The sequence below is a fragment of the Electrophorus electricus genome, chromosome 9 (assembly GCF_013358815.1).
Source record: "Electrophorus electricus isolate fEleEle1 chromosome 9, fEleEle1.pri, whole genome shotgun sequence".
NCBI lineage: Eukaryota > Metazoa > Chordata > Actinopteri > Gymnotiformes > Gymnotidae > Electrophorus > Electrophorus electricus.
In genome coordinates, this window is record NC_049543.1 from 9,650,568 (window position 1) to 9,674,094 (window position 23,527).

The 23,527-nt window shown below is 39.8% G+C and overlaps 1 protein-coding gene across 1 annotated transcript in view; it reads left to right on the plus strand.

Moving 5' to 3' along the window:
* arl15a (ADP-ribosylation factor-like 15a) overlaps positions 1-23,527 on the plus strand; it is an 80,485-nt gene that overhangs the window by 19,514 nt on the left and 37,444 nt on the right. The window contains exons 2-4 of the mRNA XM_027029620.2: positions 4,963-5,107; positions 8,660-8,719; positions 16,562-16,770. Coding sequence (XP_026885421.2) covers positions 4,963-5,107; positions 8,660-8,719; positions 16,562-16,770 — 414 coding nt within the window. The remainder of the gene's footprint in view (positions 1-4,962; positions 5,108-8,659; positions 8,720-16,561; positions 16,771-23,527) is intronic.

A 23,527-nucleotide genomic window follows, 5' to 3' on the forward strand; every position in this document is an offset into this window, starting at 1 on the left:
GGATGTGGATGCAATAGGGATTTGTAACATTTAAAAACTGAGTGGAACGAAACAATGAAGAAAACAGTTATATATATATATATATATATATATATATATATATATATATATATATATATATATATATATATATATATATACACCACATACATATTTAGATCTTTTGTAGGTCCCTCTAGAAATATAACAAAAATATATAATATGAAATATATAATAATATATAATAATTGATACAATACGCAATGGAACCACGACTGGCACCCACCATGAGAGTAGGGGCCCAAGAATGCCACTGTCAAAGCCCAGACAAAGCCCCAGTGACGGACGAGATATTTGGGGGGATGGCATCATTGCCTCCATGCAGCAGCTTAGCTCTGTTTCCTCTGTCTCGGCGGGTGAGCGAGTGTAACGCGAGCCGTGTCTGTCTGCATGGTGCTTCCCTCTCTCTTTCCCCCTTGTTTATTAGCTCTAAAAATATGAGGCTGTCCTCTAAAATAGATCGTCTTATTGACAGACGGGTTGGCCGAATGAGCACACGGCGGGCTGCTGCATGTCCGCAGGAGAGCAACCCCCCCCCCACAGTATCACACTCTCTAGTATGTGAGGATTAAGCCTCTCCCTCATGCCGTGCCAGTAACTTCCCTGAGTGGTCACTATGACCGTCACTGACCACTCATCTCCAGGGCCAGTGGAGCGCAAACCACATTCCTTTTCTTCTGAAGTTAGATGGCTACCCCTCACACCCTCCTCCCTTCCTCCCCACCACCACCTTTTTTATGCAACTTGCAAAGGCCAGACTGGGTTCCCCACACTCTACTGAGGGGTCCATTCAGAAGAAGTTGGCAGGCAACTGAGTTGTTTTTGCAGCACGGCATTGTTCTGTGGTGTTTCGACCAGGTCTGAGGACTCAGTCTTGTGGCATTGCTGAAGTGGATTTGGCCAGACTGTGTTCCCTTGTCTGCCTCGGCGGGTTCGAGTGCTGTTAGATCTTTGTTTCAGTGCCAGTGCTTGGAGCTCAGCCAGGTCTCCTAATTACATCAGCCGTTTGATGTCTTGACATCTTTTTTAAATGGAGAGTTGGGGGGGGGGGGGGGGGGGGGCTTATCTTGCACTTTTAACAAAACAATTTTTGTTTTGGACTTAATGGCAGTTTTACACAGAAGAGATTAGTTTGTACAATCTTTCTTCTTTGAAAGTATAATTCATCAAAGAATCTCTTTTAACCAAAAGACCCTGTTCATTAATTTTGTTTGGCCTCTTTTGTCCAGAATGTATATAGCATGTGTGTATGAATGCTTCTGAAAGGTGTATTTGATAATATACCATCTTACGTGTCATTGATGCCACACAGCATTCAACTCTGGATTTTCCAGAGATATAATTATGCATTTCATTTGTAAGCATTTGCTCTTCTCATAATGGTTCTCAAGACACTTTCTTTTCAAACTTCATACCTGTTTTCAGGCCCATTCAACTAGGACAATGCATCAGAGTCTTGAAATGTCTTGAAAAGTGTGTGGGTTGTTCTTTGCTGTTTTTAGTGTTCTTAAGCATTTGTTGGTGTGTGGTGACCTACAGTTATGACTGCTGCTTACTGCTCTCAAAGCACTGCAGCATGGCCAAAGAGGTCAGAGTTCTAGAACATGGCTTTAGCGACTACTATAAGTTTATCAACCCCTTTAGAGCATTGTAAGTAAAGAGGGAGTTGGGGGTTGTCTGAATGGGGCAAATTCAACACTGGTATCTCCTATCACCGGACCTCCTAGTACTTACAGAACCAGATGTCCAGGTCGCTGTGTGACAAAGCAGAAGCATGTGCTCCTGACGGACTGATCATGTGTGGCGTATTTGCTGTGTGTGAGCCTGTGAAAGTGATTAGTACTTTTTGGGGTGACTGAATACCAAAGGGAATTCACACGTTGTTTGACTTGATGCTTTGTTATGTTAAGAGCACTTCAACAAGCATAGAAGAAATTAGGATTTTTAATGCAAAGACGTTATGTGGTACTTGAGTTACAGAACTACAGCTATAAATAATTACCATGACTTTAAATGTGCTTTATACTAATTTAAAATGAGCAGATTAATCTCTTCAAAACATAGGATTAGTTCTGAAAAGCAACAACTAATTTAAAAAGATAACAATGATACATTGTGTTTTGGTGTCTGATGCTGAGGCCATGGTTGGTCTTGGCAGTGCCAACCATGTAAAACCCACCAGTGTTAGCATTTGTATTACTGCTTAGCTTTGTTATCTCCATGGAAAAAAATGAAATCTTCCAGTGGTAGTTAAAAATGAGCCCTGCTTAACCCGGCCTGGTGTCAGCCTGCTAATAAAAGAGATCTCTTTTTAGTTCTGGATGCTGATCTGCACACACTAGCTTTAAACATCCCATTTATGGTTCACACTGCATTTGCCTCCTAATGTCTCCCAGCAGACCTCCAGTCAGAGACAGTGATTCATAAAGTGACAGGTCTGTCTGCTGCCATAAGGACACAAACTTATAGCACTTTCTTCTCAATACCTCCTGACCCCCCCCCCCAATAGGCCATGTGTCAAAGAAATTGTATTTTTAAAACTTTGTAATGTAAGAGTTTTTTGTAGGCAGACAGAGGCTATATTAAAGCTGGTCCCATGTTTAAAGTTAAAATGGGAATTAAGGTCTCCTGCAAAATGAACATTACTTATGATTAACGCTTTAACTCTAGTTTTTTTTTTTCTGGCACAGAGAATTTAAAGATGGCTTTCCCAAACTGTGTGCTGCTTCTTAGAGTTGACATTGTAAAAGCACTGTTATGATCATAGACTGCATATAAGGAAAAAAAAAAACCTGATTGTTATGGAGACATTACTCCAGTGTGGTACTATACTGTAATCAGCACAATGCCCCCAGAAAGATTCCAGTATAGAAAAGTGAGCTGTAGTCAAGTCAATGTAAAAGTAACCCAGTCTGTGCTCAGAATCAGACAGGGTAGTGAAAACAGATGGTTGAGAGCAAATAGGTGAATCTTGTTTTCTTTTGCACCCAGTGACACCTAAACCTTAGTCTGTTTTTTCCAGACCAGCTAGTGGGCTGGTCCACAACAGGCCTTTTGCTCTGATTTACTGACTGACTGAGTCAGATTGTTGAAAGGTGAATGTACAAGAAGTTTGCAACATTTGCATCTGACTAATGCTAGATAGGAAACAGTGAGTGATAGTGGCATTTAGAGATACCCAAGCAACTAGCCTACAATCATGCCACAGTGAAGATGTGCTGTGGTATAATTGTATTTGTAGCTCTATAACCTACTGGCCATATTGATCTCAACTCTTATGCATTTACTGTTTCCTGTGCTTAGCTTGGTAGGTAGGTGGTTGTTTGGTAACATTTTATTTCTAGTTAACTTTAGCTAGCTTGCAGTGAGGGATACTCATTTACCTGTTCAGATGGTACGCAAACTACCTTACATTTTCAGTCGCTAATCCCAGTTACTGAAATGTCAGTGTTTCAGCGCATCTGTATAGCGGCTACATATGTTTCTAACTAATTAGTGGTATCCCCCTACGCGGTTTGGGCTTTTTATGTTCGGGGTTCGAGCCTCGCCACGAAAGGTTTCTGAGTTGAGCTGAGCGTAACGTTAGCTAAGAGTTAAGTAGTTATGTAGCGTTAGCTAGTTACAATTCTGGCGGAACACTGTCTTAAAAAGGAAACGTTTTCCTTTGAATTTGTCTGAAAACGTGTTTCAGTACGTTTGGCTACGGAGAGCGGAGTAGTCATCAATCATTCGACCAAGCCATAGAGGTTAGTTAACCAAGTTAATTTTCCAAGATCAAGCGCCAGGTTTGTTTCCCAGTGAAGAGGAATAACATTTCAATAACGGTAGCGAGTTACGTCTGCGAGCCAACGGTATCGGTTCACGTTCACTAACAGTAAAAAGTCAATTCTTATCCATCTTCCCTCTCTTTAAATTAGCTGCTCTGCACGTTTCTCAATTACCCGAAATGTATAAACTCTCCACCACAAGCTCGTTTTATCTGAGGGCATATGTATATCCATCTTCCGTCTTCGTGCTTAGTGAAGTGTCTAAAAGGAGAGCGCCGCGTAATCTTGATAAACCTGAGACGGAAAAAAAATAATTCGTAGCTGACATCAAAATATTCGGGGTTTAAGCCCAAAGACCCACCCATAACAACGCCCCTGCTGGCACCTCTTAAGGTTTAATGGCCCTGGTGGTTCAGACAAAGCGGCTAGGAGTGAAGATAGCAATAAACACCTTTCTGCTTGTAATGAACGGCCATTGCTCTGTATTAATGACATAATTACGTAGTACGGGAGGACCACATTCAAGAATGACGATTTTCACGAATGTTAGCTGGTGAAAAATGGAAATAGTTTATGTTGGCATCCTTGCTGGCCTGTAAAAGGGATATTCATGATGACGGTAATGGTGATGAGATTACTGTATTATTCTATTGTGTTCCACATTGACTATTGTGAAACAAGCAAAGAACATCAACAAAAAACAAACAAAATAACACAAAAATGGCTTTTGATGCTCAGGACATGAAAACAAAGCCACTATTAACAAGCCAGCATATATTTAGGCAATTAGATAACTATCTGCATAATGTGAAATATCAGTTAGATTTGAACATTTACAGCATTTAATTGACACTTTTATCCAAACCAATTTACAATTATGACTGAATGCATCTTCAGAAATTGAAGGTTAAAGGGCTTTGCTCAGGGGCCCTGAGCTACCACTGCCTGTACAGTGTGGTACATAACAGTTTCACTGCAGTATTGGGGAAAATATATATTTTTCTCTAAAGGGTAAAATGAGGGTCTTTTTAGAGACCCAGTAAGAAAACTATATTTAGGCTAACAAGGCTTTAGCATGTAAGTTAGTGTATAGTCTAATGGTTAATACATCAGTGACACCTGAGTATTTGTTCATTTGGCTTTGTTTTCTTGTTAGTGTCTCCGAACACTGTGCTGTAAGAGTTATCCCACTCCTAGACCAGAGTATGATGTGGTGTGCATTGGACTCAGTGGTGCTGGCAAGACCAGTCTTCTTTCCCGGCTCTGCAGTGAAGACATCAATGACATCGTACCAACCACAGGTAATGTTGTGTACAGTTTTTCATAGCAGTCAGACTCTTCAAACTAATCGGAGTATAGTGTGAATGTCTAGACTGTATATTAAAGAGGAAAAGTGAAAATCATGTAAAAGCAGTGTCATGATCAAATCAAATAGAATGAGTAAAATGGCATTTAAATGTTACACAATTTCTACACAGTTGCTAAACAGCTGAGTAAGTTTAAATAGACAAAAGACAAACAAGAAACCACCTTGAAAGCTCTGACATGCAAATATTTCTAAACACTAAATGCACCAAACTCCATGGGAATACTAGAATCAGAAGTTATGTCTATGAAACGTACCAAGACAAAGCAAAAAGGGACCACAAGGATCACAGCTGTACCATGATTCTGTCTTGTAATTTAAACCAAACACTACAGCCCTCTGCCATGTTATTTTGAAGCAACACCCCAAACACTTTCAATGAATTATGAAATTGTGAAGCGTCCCATGGCTGTGGCGCACTGAGCCAGCTTTTCAAGCTTCACCTACAGTCTAGTACGCCCCTTGAATGCCTTTTTCCAGTGCTGTAGAGAGCTCGGCATTGTCTCTATGTATTTTGCAACCTGCTGCCAGCTCAGAAAGATGGTTCATATCGCTGTTGCCTCTAGAAGGCATGCATTGCTTGAACTGCATGGTCTCGAACATCTTCAGTATACATGCAGGGTCCCCTGTGTGTGCATGTGTGAGTTCTGGCATGTCTGCTTTTTGCCACATGTGTTTTCTCATGACTGTTATGATTGCCCCTCCCCAGGCGTTGTGGTTCCCACGGCGACGCCTAGCCATGTGCTCCTTTGTTTTGTTTCTGTTCTTTTTCTCCCCCTTGTTCCGGTTTTCCACAATCTTGATTTGTCTCACCTGTTTCTCTTTTGCTTTGATTGCACTGTGTATTTATATCGCTTGTTCCTGTGTTTTCTTGGTCTGTCTTTTTGCCATCCTCTTTGTGTTGGAATTCTACTGTATGTATTCTTGCCCTGATTGTTCTTTTTTTTTTGTATTCTCTGTTCTAATGTTCTTAATGTCTATTTGTTTTTTTGTTTTTTTTGTTATCCCTCTGTGTTTTTCCCTTCCTGGTTAGCCTAGCTTTGTTTTATGTTTATCATAAATTCTTGTATCTTGTCCTTGGGTGTATTCATAATCATAATCATAATAGATATGTATATTTCTATTCTTCCTTCAAATATACAAAGTTTAACAACACACTTGCGTCTGCCATTGTCACAAAGACTGACTAACAAAAAGTCAAACATTCCCGCTTGAGAACACGCATCTCTTCTATGAGAACTTATACTCCCCACCCAGGACCGTATCCCATTTCTTTGGCAATCAAGCTATGTGCTCACACTGGAGAAGGTCCTGTGGAGACCCTGAAAGTACTGTGTCTGGTCTGTCCAGATCCTCCAGTCTTTGTGAAAATTTGTTTTTAAGACACTTCCTCAGGGGTAAGGCTCTGCAATGGTCAGACTTAGTCCTGACACATAGGGCTGAAGAAACATTGGACATTGGAGGGGGTTTCCGGCGTAATGCAGGCCAGGTTTACTAAGCGGCCTGCTCCTATGCCTGGGGCCCTTTCCGAAATCCCCACTCTGCCAGTTGCCTCGCCTACGGCCACATCAGGACAGCAGACTGTGGGACATGTGCTGAAGCCTGTGTCTGGACCTGTGTCTGAGCACACTCAGGGATGCTCTGTCCACAGGGAGCATCGCCTCTGCCTCGTCTTGTACCCAGAACACTGCCACCACCCACTGCTGCCATGCCTGTGGACCTACTGGACTTTCCGCCAGCTGCCGTACCTCTGGACCTTCCAGACCCGGTGCCAGCCGCTGCCATGCTGCTGGACCTCATGGACCCATCGTCTGCTGCAGCTGTACTGCTGGATGCACCCGTGGCCTCACCCCGCAGCTCTCCAGTGGCCATCCCATTGGCCTCTCAGCCTCCCATGACTCCTATCTTTGTTCCTGTCCCTATGTCTGTTGTCCTCTAGTTCCACATCCAGTCCTCTGTTGTCCAGCATCCTGTCCTATCTCCGGGATTGTCTCCCTGCAGATTGCCCCGCTCCTGTGTCTCACTTCATTCCTGCTCCTGCCCTCATCCTGGCTGCTGGTGATCTTGCTCCCACCCTCGCCCAGCTCTTGTTGCTCCCGCTCCTGCTGTTACCACTTCTCCTGCTCCCTCCTTCACCCCAGCTCCTGTGTCTGCCTTCCTTCCTGCTCCTATCCTTCCCATCCTGTCTCAGCTCCTTGTCCCATCTTAGCTCTTGTGCATGCTATCATCTCTGTCTAGTCTTGTCTTTGTTCCTGTTTTTGGTTTTATTTCGCGGGAGCTGCACATTAAGGGGAGGGGGGTCCTGTATTGTTCTCTGTTCTTCTGTTCTTAATCTCTTTTTGTTTTCTTAGTTATCCCTCTTGTGTTTTTCCCTTCCTGGTTAGCCTAGCTTTGTTTTTCGTTTATTATGAATTCTTGTACCCTGCCCTTAGATTATGTTCGACATTGCACTTGTATCTGCCATCACAATAACAAGAGAAGTTGATTACAGTGATGCTCTGGGCGATGCGATAGTATAGTTTCATCACTGCATTTTGAGATAGATGACATTACTTCCTTTTTATGACCAAAAAATGATTCTTCTCATAAAATTCTGTTACTTATATACTGACTACAAGCTACCTTTCTCAGTGCGTGACTTTATTGTGTATATGTAAACTTATACAGCTCTATGTATGAACTGTGAATTCTGTTACTTATTGGCTGGGTAGGTCCTGATGTAGGCTTTATATAGCATACAAGAATAGAATCACCTTTGTAAAGCGATGTGTAATTCAGACCTTTGCTGAATGACCATGATTGCCATAAGCTTGCAACTAGGAGTCAAACCCTAATACTTTTCCAGTATTGGAGGGAGAAATGGAGTACCCTGAGAAGTGTGCATTCTGTCTGGATCAGTGATGGCATGTTGGGAACTTATAATGCTCAATAACAGTAATAATGATTAAACAACACCACCAACAATTATTATTATTATTATTTTCAGTACCTGCAATGTTTCCAGATTTTTTCCAGTATGAATAAACATCAGAAAGTCACCGAAAGGTTTACATACTTTAAAGATAGCAAACCTATATGCTGCTCTCTGTTGTAGATTTGGACTAAACCCCTAAAGTCCTATGTGGCTTATATACAATCACCTGTTATGAGTTTGATGAAACCTTCCTTATAAATACCCCATAAAATTAATGTGGGAAAACACTCATATGTTTTGGGTTGCATTAATCAGTACCAAATGTGTGCCCTCCGTGTCTCTGCCTGTGTTGTTTTGAAATGAATATGAGGGAAGTGATATCACTGAGGGAATCTTTGCTTTTCGTTTTGACCATGAACTCACAGTACTCCCGTGTCAGTGTCATACTGCTTTTCTTCATCTCGTTTTTGTAGATATTGAGTCCTCTGCACACTGGCAGTAATCCAAACAAACACGGGGTTTCCTTCACTGAGAGGTTTCATAATCTAAATATTATCCTATTTTCTCTTTTAGGTTTCAGCATCAAGGCAGTGCCTTTTCCGAATGCAGTATTGAATGTGAAGGAACTTGGAGGTAATGTGAATATGCTCAGAATCATATTCCTGGTTTGTTTTTCTATTGCCACAAGCTTGGGAAAAAGGCTGTTGCAATACTTATTTAACAATTTCTATTCCAGGTTTATTACTGTAGTAATTCGCCCCCCTGAATTGCACAAAGGGCTTATAAAGTGTAAGTCATAAAAGGCTAGTCTTCTGGACACATATTAAGGTCAGTCTTATGTGGAATGGACTGTTCTCAGAAGGCTACTCTAACCAGAAAACTACAGCTTGTTCAAGTTTGGTGGGTGTTTACTCCACTAATAAATATTGTTTTGCTTGTGATTTGTACTTTTGTAAGACACAAGCAGATGGCAAGGTCACTGCTGTATGTGCATTATTTTCTAATAATCCAGTGAGATTGCAAACAAATGGGATTTTGGTCTAAAGTACCATGAGTTGTGTATTTTACGTAATAGTAATAATATCAACTATTATTATTATTATTATTATTATTATTATTATTATTATTAATAATCTATAAAGTACAATAACATGCAACAATTGTATTTCATGTCTGTATAATATATTATTTCATCCTGGTATGTACACGTCATTTCTTTATATTTCACTCATTTATCTATTAATAAGGTTTCTACCAGTATCAGTCTTATTCATCTTATTCAAGGCCCCTGTGGTCTAGAGTTTTTATTTTTATTTTAGTATCAGTTTTACAAGGGCTTTTAGCTCAGAAGGGTAAAGAATACACACGAGGGTAAAGAAATGATGATGTGGCAAGATGCGTATTTTGATGCTTCAAAGAGTGGGACAGGGAGCCGAAGAGAGATGTATATCTCTATGTTGAGCCACTGTGTGTTGCCAAACCCAGCCATTTATGAGAATGTTAGTAGTGGGAGTAGCATCTGGATGATTTATGTTTTGTAGGATGCGGGGGACAGAACAGGTGCACTGTGTATCTTCAGCAGAGGCCTGACGAAATGCAACAGAAACATCAGTCCTCCAGAACAAAAACAACAGGAAAAAAGGACATGGGACCACCAAGGGGAGGCTTGACCAAATTTGGTCACAGGACGAAATATATGTGGAGGAACATGATATAAATGTCCTTGAGTAGACCAGGTCAAAGTCCTCTAGGGATGTTTTAGGACCGAGGCCTCGAGTGGTCCCAGTGATGAGGCTGATTTATTCCTCAGTGCCTGTCACAGAATCTCCAGCTGATAGAACTCTTTCAAGCAGCAGAGGGAGATGAAACAATGGGGAAGTCTTTTCAGTCAATAAAAGCATGTGGGCAGTGGTAGTGGTTAAGGTACTTGACTTGTAATCGGAAGGTCCCCACCACTGCCAAGTTGCCACTGTTGGGCCCCTGAGCAAGGCACTTAACCCTCAATTGCTCAAATTGTACTCAGTCATAATTCTAAGTCGCTTTGGATAAAATCGTGAGCTAAATGCCATATATGTAAATGTAAATATTTATGCCTTCCCTCAGTTGTTCTTTTCCCCTTTTTGATTAAAACAACTTAAGACTTAGGAGGCACTTTTCATTCAGTCCTTGTTCAGTATGTTTTAAGTGCTTCAACTGTAGAGATATCAGCAAAAACCAAAGAGAGTTCTGATTTAGTGATTTGTATTAGTGGATTAGCAGATGTGTCCTCCAGGGCCTATAACGTCTCATTACAGGATGAGCTTCAAACCAGCTAAATCTATGTTAGTGGTGCTGAAGGTTAGCAAAATGGTAGACAAGTTCTGCTTCTTCTTAGATGGATCTGCAATTCTGTCCTTGCTGGAGAAACCTGTCAAGAATCTAGGCAAAGTCTTTGACTGCAGCTTGGGGAAGCAACTGACATCTGGTCTACCATTAAGGAACTCGAGACTTGGCTCACCAGTACGAACAAGTCAGCTTTACCTGGCAAGTTCAAAGCCTGGATCTGCCAACATGGCATCCTTCCTCAAATCCTTTGGCTGCTACTGGTGTATGAGGTGCCTATAACAAGGGGAAGATCAGCAGCTACCATTGCAGGTGGCTTCAAGTTCATGCAGGTTAGTGACTGATTGACCCCAGCTGCGTCATCTGAGCGAGAATGTCTGACGTTCAAAGATCTGAAACATTTGATGGCCCTTCGGTTCCATTATTGACGACGTGTCCCTGAGCATCATAAGGATGTATCTTTGCACTAAGAAGCGAAAGAAATATGTTTTATGTACCGGTACCAAATGGGAATACATGTAAAACATTGAAAATCCAGTTATTGGCACCTAAAATAAGTCAGCATATTTATTTAGGACTTTTTATTACATAAGCCTTTTTTTTTTCTTTTTTCAACCACTCTAAAAATGAGCTACTTCATGGAGGAGCCTGGCTTTGACACCTTTGTTTTCCCTGTGCTGCTGCTGAGTAATTTTTGTTATGCTTATGCATATCCAGGCTTTCCATGTATGTGCATAATTCCATGTATGTGCATAATTTAATACAAATGGATTTTTAAAAAGGATTAGTGCATGACCATGTAGTTTTAAGACTGACATAGCATCTTTCCAATCTAAATCAGAATTTATGGAGCATAATATTCCAGTCAGCCAAGTCAAAACATCCCTATAACAGCAGGTTGCTATTACTGATGTAAATGTGCTGAGTGAATGCACAAGACAGCGTAGTCTTTATTGACCAATCAGTAAATACGATGTGTACCTTTCCTACAAACAGGTTAATTACTTCTATTCATATGGAGACCATTACAACTTGATTATGTTTCTGTCTTAATTGCAATTGTGAACATAGCCACTTTTTTGACATCTGTCCAGCCCAAGTGTAGTGCTGTACAATTAGCATTCTTTTCTGTAAACTGATAATTTTTTTAAATGAAAAGTTGTGAGAGAAAAGTGTACATTTGTCTTGGAGTTGAGATTTGAGTTAACCTATGGATAGTTTTAATATATGTATTAGGTGAAAAGGACATAACTGAGAATGAAGAGGCATCTGGCTGTTGCTAACATGCCCTCTCCAGTGACCACGAGTGACTCTGTGTAAAAGGCACAGAGACTTGTCTAAACACACTTTGTGTGGGTGGCAAAAGCAATGATCAGGTTTACTGTGAAAGTTAGACCAACATTAATTCCCCTACTATTCAGTTTTAATTCTTTAAACCCTTGCTCAGTCATGTGTTGAGTGGGTGCTGTTGTTTCCTAGTCTCCACATTTCAAGAACATGGGTTAAGATTACAAATCATTTGTTCATCTTTTAAGTTGCATAGGTTATAAAATAATTAAATATATGCACCAGAGGCAGGATATCTGAGAGCATTTATTCTTCAAAAAGGACAATAATGAAAGCATTTCTACCCAAATGTGGTTTGTGTTATAACAATATGTGACCATAATGTTTTATTATTTTTCATTAATTTTTTTTTTGGCATTGTTGCTTTTTTGAATATAAAGGTCTACCACTTTTATTTTATTAAATCTAAACTTTTATAACACTGTTATAAGACAGTTGCACTTTTGTCCTCTTGTAGACCTTATAGACATTTTTCTTTTGGGGACTCTTTTTCAAAGAATGCTTTCAGTCAAGCTTATTATATGATGATTACCTAAGTTGAAGAAATATTATATATATATCATTATGGTACCTACTGATATATTATCAGTCATCACTTCTCCCAACACACATTGTAAGCAGATGGTAGTGCCCATAATGATCCAGAAAATAGCTGGAATACAGAGTCTGCCTACAGTAAAGGCTCTGTATTATGCATGGCGTTTGTACTCTTGATAGACATGTGGCTACGGCTTATAACACAAAAACAATGAAAAGAGCATAAAAATACTATTCAGCTGCAATGAACTTTCATATTTGCTTACATGTCCTTTTTAAGCAACACAAATAACTCAGATCCTGTTTGCTGTTTGGATACTCAGAGAAGAAAGTTCTTAAAGTTTATAAAGGTAACTCAGATACAGTGCAGAAGGTACAGTGTCCAGTATGGAAATTGGAGAAGATCATGGTCTGTCTTCGGCTGATTTATTTCTGGTCAACTTGTAAACCAGATAATCAAAACTCTATAGACATTAGTTTCTCAAATTGCAGGTTTTCTTTCTGTATGGAAAGGCAATCCTAAATTTTCAAAAAAAAAAAAGTTTTTCCTTCAGATCTAACTTAGTGGAGGACAAGGACTGGTGTATGTCAAATTTGAAATGCAATTGGTTGTATGGTTGCCCTGACCTCTAAATCATAATGAAAAAAACACAGTATACTGCATATAGTATAAAAAACAGATCATATAGCTCACGTCACATATCTTAAACTCTGAGCTAAAATGATACAGATACTTTTCTTGTGTGTCCCAAACTTTATGGTAAATGACGGGAATGTGCATCGACTCATGTTAGCATTAAATTTGGTATATATTTTTCCAAGAAGAGTACACTATCTGAGAACTTCTATGCATGGCAGCTGACAGCCTCCGTGTGGTCAGTCTTTAATGATCACAGTGTACTCTCCTTTTCTTTTTTTATTTATTTAACAGGGAAAACACATTAATCAACATCATTGTCATTATGTAAATGTGCCAGATGTAGCCAAAAGGCTCATTTTCATCTGCAGTCCCTGGGCAGGTTGATGTAGAAAAGTACCATAAGTACAAGTACTGAAAAACAAGAATGTGGATAGAGTAGGGGTCATTGGTTTTTACTTGCATGCTTCATATGTGTTCATTGTACTATTTTACCTTTCATTGTTAAATAGCAGTGAACTGGCCAACAGCATGATCGCAAGATTAATAAAACTGGTGATGTTAGCTGACAAGAAGCTGCTGAGAATCATTTTCACTGATAAGCTCAATGCTAAGCAGATGAAGTGCAGGCTCTCTTTGTCGGGCTTTACCAAATTTCAAATCTCTGCCTTTTAATGCATACCCTATGGTGAAAATTCCTTTTTTTTTCTGGTTTTGTGCTTGCCAGGAAATAAGTCTCATGGGTTTTAGCTGACAAAAGAATTGATTGATATGTTGTGAGGTTATAAGCATCACTTTTTTCATCACATGCATCTGTTCTTAAATGGACTCTATTTCCCCCCATAGTCAACTGGAGGAAATCAGCTATATTTCCACTAAGTGATAATGCTTGGGATCCTGCAGTCCAGAATGCTTTATGCATTAACAATACAAGCTATCAGAACTACTCATTCATAATTCCCAGAACTGTAATAAAGGGTAGTAAACAGAACAACAACAACATCAAGAACAATTCCACTGCACTAATAGAGCCTCCTGATATGGCACTATTTGTGAGATGGTTAGGGCATGTCCCCCTTACAAGACAGACAGAAATCCATCTTCCCATCCCCCTTCTGAACCATATGCATGCAAACACACACACACACACTTTGTCACACACTCATACACACTCAGGCTTGACTAAAATAAGAATAAAACAGTCACATTTCCCTCAGTATTTTGAAGTCTCTTCATTCTGTCTTATTAGACTGAAATGCTTTACCATTTCATATTCTGTATAGTGGTTTTGGTTGATCAACCTCATATGTTTTCCTGTTGGCTGGTTTGTGTCTAGCCCTGGGATGCCCAACCCCAGTCCTGTACTTCACCTTATAACTACTTGACCTGCTAATTAGCTGATAAACTAAATCAGGTGTGTTTGAGTAGGGAAATCACCGGACTATGTTGGATTGGCCATCAGGACCAGAGTTAGGGACCCCTGGACTTGTCTGCATGTGTGTTCATGATTCGGTTTGTACCTAAAGTCTCTACAAGAAATATTTGGTGTGGTGCAACCCATTTTGATTCAATGTGTAATGTTTAAACCATGACTTGAGAAACACTTGAGATATAACAAGTTTACATTTGAACTTATGAATAACTGGTGCCCCTGGTCTAGCCTCTTGTATTCCATTTTCCTTTGGTGATGTCCTGTTACATGTTAATGTGCTATTGTGATAGGATTACCTTATCCCATCACCCTGCATGGTTCATTATATTTTAGAAGTCATAGGTTTAATTTTCAAGTTTATGTCGAGTAGAATAAATAAGAGGCAGAAGTTGACAATGTGGTCATAATAGATATTCTTGATGCTATGCCTGAAAGCCATGTGAGAGTTGTAGTTTGGGCAGTTGATTTTGCAAAGTGCAAGGTTCTCAGTAGATGAAAGATTTAACTTTGACCATTGACCCTTCTAATGCCTCTAAGTAAATCATATTTCTGTACAGATTCAGAATGTTAAAGGGTCATGGTGACCTATGACTACTAAACAGTAGTTCTGAGTGTGTGAAGGAAGTCAGAGCTTTAAAAATCACTAGAGCCTGTAATGAGGCTGACTCTGTAAATCCCCCCAATTCATATAAGGGGCTTGAAAACAGCTGTGTTCTAAATTCACTCACTGCATTCAAACACAATAGACTTCTCTTTAGCAGAAGAGTAAAGACCTGTAAGGACCTGTGTGTTGACTCTGCTCTATTGTCTTGAACATAGTGAATGTGTTTGGGTGCTCACTCATCCTCCCGTGGGCTAACTCCTCAGCGTCCAGGGTTGGCACGCAAAAATTAAGTCTTCAAAAGTCACCCTGCTTAGCACTCTCTCTTCCCCTTCAACATCACAGAAAAGTTGACACGAGGGGAAGTTTGGTGGATGACATCTAAGTATAAATTCCAGATCCTCTTAAATGGAAATGTTGAAATTAAACAGACACTGAGCTGTTCATTCTCAGTGGAACATGGCTCTAAATATCAACCAGATAAAACTAACTGGGGCACATTTATCTCTTTAGTAGTTTTAATGGCACAGTTATAAATTTCGCTTAACAAAGCATAGTTTTAGATACTTACATATTGTCTGTTTTGTCTGCAAACCTTTCTTTTGTGGTATTTGAAGATCATTATGTCATCTATAACCTACTGGTCATAATTGCCTCTTTAATTATGATATCTTATTTATATTGCAATGAGAGATGGCAGGACCAAATTAGTGGGGGCCTGGAGCCAAAAAGGTGAAAGCAATAGAACGCTCTTAGCAAGTTAACATTGTGGCTCACTTCTCCCTAGCAGATGTGTGCTGTTCTTTTCCACTAGCCTAGTCTGGCAGAAAAAAAGTCATAAATCCGGATACACTCTTTTTTCCAGGCCAAGGACCTGTATGTATACTGTAAATATAAAAGACCATTTTTTTTCTAGGAGAGTACACTATTTTGGATAGACCTATATGCTTTCAGAATTCTATATTTCATCAAACTTGCATCATTATGAATACATTAGAACTGTAGCACTTTAACCTCCCTAACCTTTGGTACAGTGGTCATTTGACAGTTTTCTAACTTAAGTAATACTCAATATTTCATTCTGTATAATGTTAATTATACTAAACTTCAGTACTTATGGGACAAAGTCATAAAGATGTCTAGACACAGTTAAGCTGATTAACTCCAATGTCAATGGGGATTAACATTGCCCTTAATGTCTGTTATAATCTTTTGAAAGTTTTAAAGTTGTAATACAAACATATTCATTATATAAAAGAAAGTTTGGGCATTTTTATTATTTAAAGATCAAGGGAACACTGTCACAGTGGCACAATTAATTTCCTAATCTCTAACCCTCTTACATATTCTTGTAAAATTGTATGATTAATGCCAGCCTTTCACTCAAGTGCACATACCGATGTACAAAAGCTTTTGTAAAATTTGAATTGAATTAACTTGTGAAAAAGAGTAGTGCTTAATAGATTCAGAACGAAAACAAATGTATCTCTGTACATCTATTTATGCTTAAGATAAGTCTCATGTATATCTAGATATCTGTATAAATGCACACAGAACACATGGCCACTGGGTTACAACATGCATTACTTTTGATGACAGGAGCAGACAATATCAAGAAGTACTGGAGTCGTTACTACCAGGGCTCCCAGGGGGTGGTATTCGTTCTCGACAGCACCGTTTCGGATGAGGAACTGGAGGCCTGCCGGTGTGAGCTCCATTTGGCCCTGCAGCACCCTCAGCTCTGCACGCTCCCTTTCCTCATCCTTGCCAACCACCAGGACTCACCAGCTGCCCGCGCTGTCGCCGAGGTACGGTAACTTTCCATACCAAATATAGCACTTAGGGACCTTCCTGGGACTTAACACCCTTCTCCTCCCTGAACCTCCTCCACCAAGAGTTGCTGGCTTCCAGATGTACACACACGCTGAAGTGTTTGGACTGAGCAATGGGGAGTGTGCGTTTCATGGGCTCTGCTGAGCTGTTGCCATGCAATGAGAACTGATGTTAACAGCCTTAGAGGTGCTTCCCCCCCTCTCCCTCAGTCCTTCTCAAGACTAGAGCTGATGGCGTAAACATGGCATGAGGTGGCCTGTCTGAGTAACGGTCTGTGTACATGTGGCGGAAACCTTAGAAAGGTTCTCTTAGGATTGCTGGATGTCTTAGGACAGAGAGAATGGAGAGTACTCTTAGGCTGCATGGTATCCACTCAGATGATGAAAGCATCAGTTTGTGATTGTCTGAGTTTGACATGGCAAAATGTACTCCAATTAGTAAACAAGACATGTCCAACCAAAAACAGCAGAACCAAGCTTTTCAACATGCATGTCTTTGCATGGTTTTCCCATTTCCTGGGCTTCACTTCTAAGGCTTGTGATATTGTATAGTATTTTCAGTGACAAATTTGCCAATGTTGTCACTTGCCAGTGTATATACTTTTTAATGTGAATGTTACATGGGGAATTTATTAATGCATTGCAGCGTTTGCTCTTGTACTTTTATTCAACTTATTAAATGATACTAGAAGGCACCTTTTTTAATGACTGTTATATAATTTTTTAGTTCACAGTCAATGTTTCTGGTAGAATAAGGTCTATTGTTTATTACCTCCAAATAACAAGGATTTGCATATATGATGCACTTATTTGTCATTTTATCAACATCTTCATTAATAAGCCAGTGAGTATCAGACTAAAGGTTTTCTCACACCAAGTATTTTTGTGTAAAAAATTTAGATATCGGAAATTTTATTATATCCCAGGTTTGTTTGAGGGTGTCCTCCTACTACAAAACTTTTCTACTGTCACAGTTTGCCAGCTGCTTTTAATTAGAATACATTTTATTTATTTTTGTTGGAAAAGATCAAATCCAGTCAAATAGATACACTCCATATATCATAGTTATTCTCAAGTTAGCCAGTTATCTTCTATAAAGCATAGTTTACTCTGGTGCTCGCTAAGCACAGCCTTCTACAGCGGACTTTTCAACAGACTGTATTTTAACCAGGCAAGACATTAAGAGCAAATTCATATTTGCAGTCATGGCCTGGCAAATGCTAGAAGACTCATGTATGGAAGGGGAAAGGGGTGCAGGGGAGAGGGAGAAAAAAATGCAAAGTAATAAAATAAGGCAACAACAAAAGACAATTAATCCATCTGAGCTAAAACACTTACAGTTTCCTTAAAAACAGTAACTGAGATAAATCTATCCATCTTTAGTGTCCTCTGTAACAGATTACAGTCATTAGCAGCAGCCAACTGAAATGACAAGAGGATGGGTTGGGTTTAGGGGCCTGTACTATTACAAAGCACGTTTCCATTCCAAATGTATTGCTAGGAAAATGTGTATATTAACATTGGAATTACACAGGATAAAATGCCAAACATTAGAGCGTCACACAGAACCTAGCCCACTCACTTCATACCTGCAGCCACAACATCACAAGCTCTTCGCAGGAGTCATCAAGTAGGCACCTTCTTCATCAGTGTTTCACTGAAGTAAGTCCACAACACCTCCAGAAGGCTCAACAGTGAGGTCTGGTGTCCCAGCCCCACCCCCCCTCCAAGCTCACTTTTAAACCAAGCCACACCCCTTTACATGTAAATCCAAATTGGCCCTTGTGACTAAGCCTGTAACTAGCCCCACTGACACGTTAACGCTTGCTCAGTGCCACCAGTTCCATATGGACTTTATGCATTATTCCAACAGCAAACCCAACTGCGCTGTCCCCATGCAGCCAATCACTTCCTAACCCTTAAAATCCATACTGGCCTCCCCACTAACTAAAACCATACCCAGCCCCACTGGTACTGTTAGTGCGTACTTAGTGCCACCAATTCCACATGGATTTTTCTACACCAAGCATTCTCCAATACCGTAGGTCCATACTGGCCTCTCCAGTGACTAAGGCCATAACCAGCCCCACTGGCACTGTTACTGCAAACTCAGTACCATCAGCTCTATCTGGTTCTACTACATTACATAATAACACGACACAACAACCTACTCACCAAACCAGTCTTCCATCTATCTAGAACACCGAACACCTCAGACGTTCCACCTTTATAGTACACTTCCCCAGCTAGTCTGTGCTCTCCCCTTCCACAACCACTGACTAGCCCTTTCAGCTATTTCTGATGACTCCTTCACAGCTAACCGTAGTTTACAGTCTTTGAAACCAAACTTCACAAGCAAAAATGGGGCACACTTAGCTACAAATCCACTAATACCTATTTCTACCAGTGTTATATGTGTGCACCTGCCACCCACGTTCTCTCACCTATAAAGCCACCAAATCTGTGTACTTCAGCTCTATAAAATAATCTATCCGTTTACTTTCAGAGTACGACACCATGTGCAGCCTAAGAGTCATTAACACAATACACTGTTAGACCTGTAGTGTTTTTACCTACGTCTGCTAGCAATTTCCAATCTCACGCTTCACCTCATCTACAAGTATTTATAGCTTGCACTCATTTCCCAACATTCCAGCATTAACAATGCATTAGACAAAGTGTTAACCTCTATATGCTCATTATTGAATAAACATGTTAATGCTCTGAAGCACCTCATTATGTCACCATGTATATCTTCCCTGCGACAAACTTACCTTACATGCTGATAAAATATGCTTCACCATGCCAGCCCCTGCACATAATTTACACCTAGGATCTTCTGCTACCCACTTTCCAAGGTTTTATGGGTTGGAAGGATTTCATAAGTCGCTCCAAGCAAAAATGCAACTCACATCCACTGCCCACAACTCTTGACAGGTGATTTTCCACTTCTCTAGATTTTTCCAACAAAGCCATTGGACTCCTTTTCCTTGTGATGCTGCGGTTGCACTCCATGCTTCCTCTTCCTGTTCACAAATAAAACAAGTAATCATTCACCTTCTCTCTGGCAATGTGGCCTTATTAAACAGTTGCCATGAATCAAAGACCCACTTTTTTGTATTGTACTTGGCCAATCATGTCCCTTAAGCTCTTGTGCTCTTATCGCAGTATCCTTAGACCCTAACAAAATCATCTTGCAACTCACCTTAGCACATTTAAATTCCTCAAATAAACTTGTCATTGGTAGTTCCAGCTCCCCTCTCCCATATCATGCCACACTACTTCAATAACATGACACTCCTAACCACTTCCACTTCTTTCCTTGTTCATAATCCTCTCTAGCCTCACTGCTTTGGTTATTGTGACCTCATAAACCATCAGTGGCCATCTAATATGAGGCAGCATGTCCAACTTCACAATTTTATAATCAATTTCAAATTGTGGAGACACCACAATTTCGCAGTAAACATGATTTCTCAATGCAGTTTCTCAATAGCCTTCACCAATTTCGTCTTTAGCCCCACAACCTTCTCTTTGTTGTTTAATGCTGTACTATACCATCAATCTAAACTCTTAACTGACTTGTCCAATATAGAAGGTATCAGTACTACTTCTATAAAAAAAAATCCTGCACAAGCTTTCCTTTCACAATTGTCAAACTTCTAGACTTACTAGGTTTAGCCTTCAAAAAGAGAGAATCCTTCCCTTTTGGAATAAGGATGCCCCTTCTTTTGCATTCCTTTGGGATAATTCCTTTCTTCCAGATTATGAAAGTCAGCTTCCATAAAAGCTTCAAGACCTCAAGTGCACTTTTACAGATGCAAAATGTAAATTAAGTGATCTATGACCAACAAAAAGAAAGCTTTTGACATGTTTATTTTAAGCACTTCTGACACAAACTTGAACACTTAGCAGGACTGTCAGTGAGAACCACTGGCCCATAATATTTTCATGCGATGTTTGTTTGGTTTGCTTAGAAATGTTAGGGAAAACTTCACTAAATTACATTTAAAGTTTAATTCCATTTGACTTTTTTTGTTTGTTTTGAACTGTTTTAGTTTATTTGGAAGGAATTGGTTTTAATAAACTGAATAATTATTTTCATTTGGTAACCATAACCAAATTTTCACTCTTTATACCAGACATGTAAAGCAATTGAGTTTTTTCCCTAATGGGTGTCTTAAAATTAGTTGTAATTTCTGTCTGACAGGCTAGCAGTATTAATAAATCACCATTAAAAGCCCACCTTTAGGTCAGTTCAAAGTGAAGATGATTTCCTGATTAAATTAACTAACTTCCCGTTATTGTGGCAGTGGGTGTAGATTTTGAGGAGTCCAGATTTTTCAAGGTTTCTTTTTCTATAAAACACTGGATCTTTATACCATAATAACACTGGGTCCAGACAGTGATCCATTTTCTCAGTGATCTTCACACATTGTAAACCCACAGTACTGTGTGCCAGCAGTATGGTCGACATAGTGATATCTACCAGTAGACATGTGAAATGATTTTGAGGAGTCCAGAATTTTCAAGGTTTCTTTTTCCATGAAACATTCTCCATTATATAAAAAGGTTTCTAATAAGTGTAATCATGTAAAGCTTCACCGCAGGTACAAGAGCATTAAACCAGATACATCTGGTTTATTTAATACCTATCAATCATTACTAGCAGTCATTCTAATCAGTACTTCAAAATGTTTTTTAGAATTTTGTTTGTTTAAATGCACATAGCTTCTCTGTGGTGATTCATTGATGAACCAAAGATATTAGTATTAGAGGAGACCACAATCTGGAATAGCTTTTATGGCTGAACAATATGGCTCTATGAGAGGAAGTCCACTCTTCATTAAGGAGAGCTTTGTTTTTAAAGATATAACCAGGCCTGTCATGTTCTTAAATTGTCACAAGCATAGATTTAACATACAACAGCCTTTATTGACTGTTGACTTACATTACTCAAGATTGCCTTGTACAATCAAACAGCTTTTATTAACATTTGGCAATTAATTTATTTCTGTGTAATTTCTATGTAATAAAGAAATTGTAAGCTAGATACATTAGGTTTTCACTAGCTACATTAACTAGCTAGCTAGTGAGCTAAAATCTTTTTGCGTGTCATTGTTTACAGGCATACTGAATCATAAAACAAACTATGCAAACCCCCAAAATTAGCTAAGCATTGTGCATGACGGGTTGCACATCCTTAGTGTTTACTGTCATTCACAAACTATGAGCATGTGCTCTTGGCATTTTTCCTCCACCCTTTCATGCTGTGACCACACCAGTTGTTGTTACTTCAATCACAGGAACAGCTGTTAAGATGGTTGGAGTTGTCAATCCTTTGCCCTCCTTTTTGTTGACAATCTGAAAAATAGCTTATTTTGGTCTTACTTGATCTGAAAACATATTTTAATCATTAGTTTGGCTATGATTTTTAGATTTATGGGTCTTTCCCCATTCAACTAGATAGGAGTCTGGTCTTGAATGGTAATAGCTCCCTGGGGTGTTGCAAACATGGCCACCAAGTGGACAGATTTGCCTTTGAGGACTTTGGCAAACACAATATTACAAAATGTGATTTCTCATTAATGAGAACAAGTCACAAAGTTCACGCTAAACATCCGCCAACCTTGTGTCTGACCACTTTTGGTGCTGTGAAGAGGAGCTGTCATTCTGAGGTGCCATACAGGAAGTTGGCGCTGACGTTTTCTCATGGTACTAGTTATGTCATTGGCTAATAAACATGAGTCATTGGAGGGGGGAGGGGTGTGCGTTCAGCCGTTGTGGCAGCATCTGAAAGTGACACCCGCCCTCCTCCAGTTTGGTTTTGCTCAGAGCAGAGAGGCTCTATGTGGGATGTTTTGGCTAGCTGACTCCACGCAGTACTTGCTCATGTTTCACAGCTAGGCCTCTCCAGCTGAGGAGACACATATTGCGGTTGCGGTGAGAATGAAATGGGCAATGAGAGAGCAAAGTACTAAAATATTTCAGACAAGCCTCGTGCCAGCTGAAAGGAAATATGAACATGTTTCCTATTTCTTTCATACTAAGGATTATATTTAAAAACACACACACACACACACAAAAAAAACTATTTAGACATTGTTCTAGCAAGGCATTGTGTCACAGAAATTATATGATTATATGATCTCTGAAAGGGCATTTGGCATGCATGTACCCTAATAACACTAGATCTAGACAGTGATCCACTTTCTCATTGATCTTCACAATCTGTAAACCTAAAGGGTTGTATGTCTGCAGTATGGCTGACAGTGATATCTACCAGTGGGACATGCGGAACGCTGCGTGTGAACCCTTGCACATTTAAAAGTCAGCCATAAATGTTCTCAGGCTGACCAATCTGATATCTTGGTGACCAATTGAGAGTGACCACACAGATCCTTGTTTCGTCTATTAGGATGGGCACTTGTGGTTGATCTGCACAAAACCACAATAGCCAGAAGCATGCTATATTTTCTTGGGGCTGATTTTAGTAGATAGTCATAGTGTCATTGTGATTGTCCTCCAGTGCAACAAACGTGTCATAGAGAGAGACTGTACCTGTTGCCATAGGCCTTTTATTTGACTGTATTTTCTTACACTCATTCAAGCTGCATCAGTCTACACTGAGGGGTGAACCCTTGTGTCCGTCAATCCGTATCTTTCCTTATCTGTCCTTAAAAAGGGAGAGAACGTAGTTGAGCTCAGTGGTTAAGGTTCTTGACTTGCAATC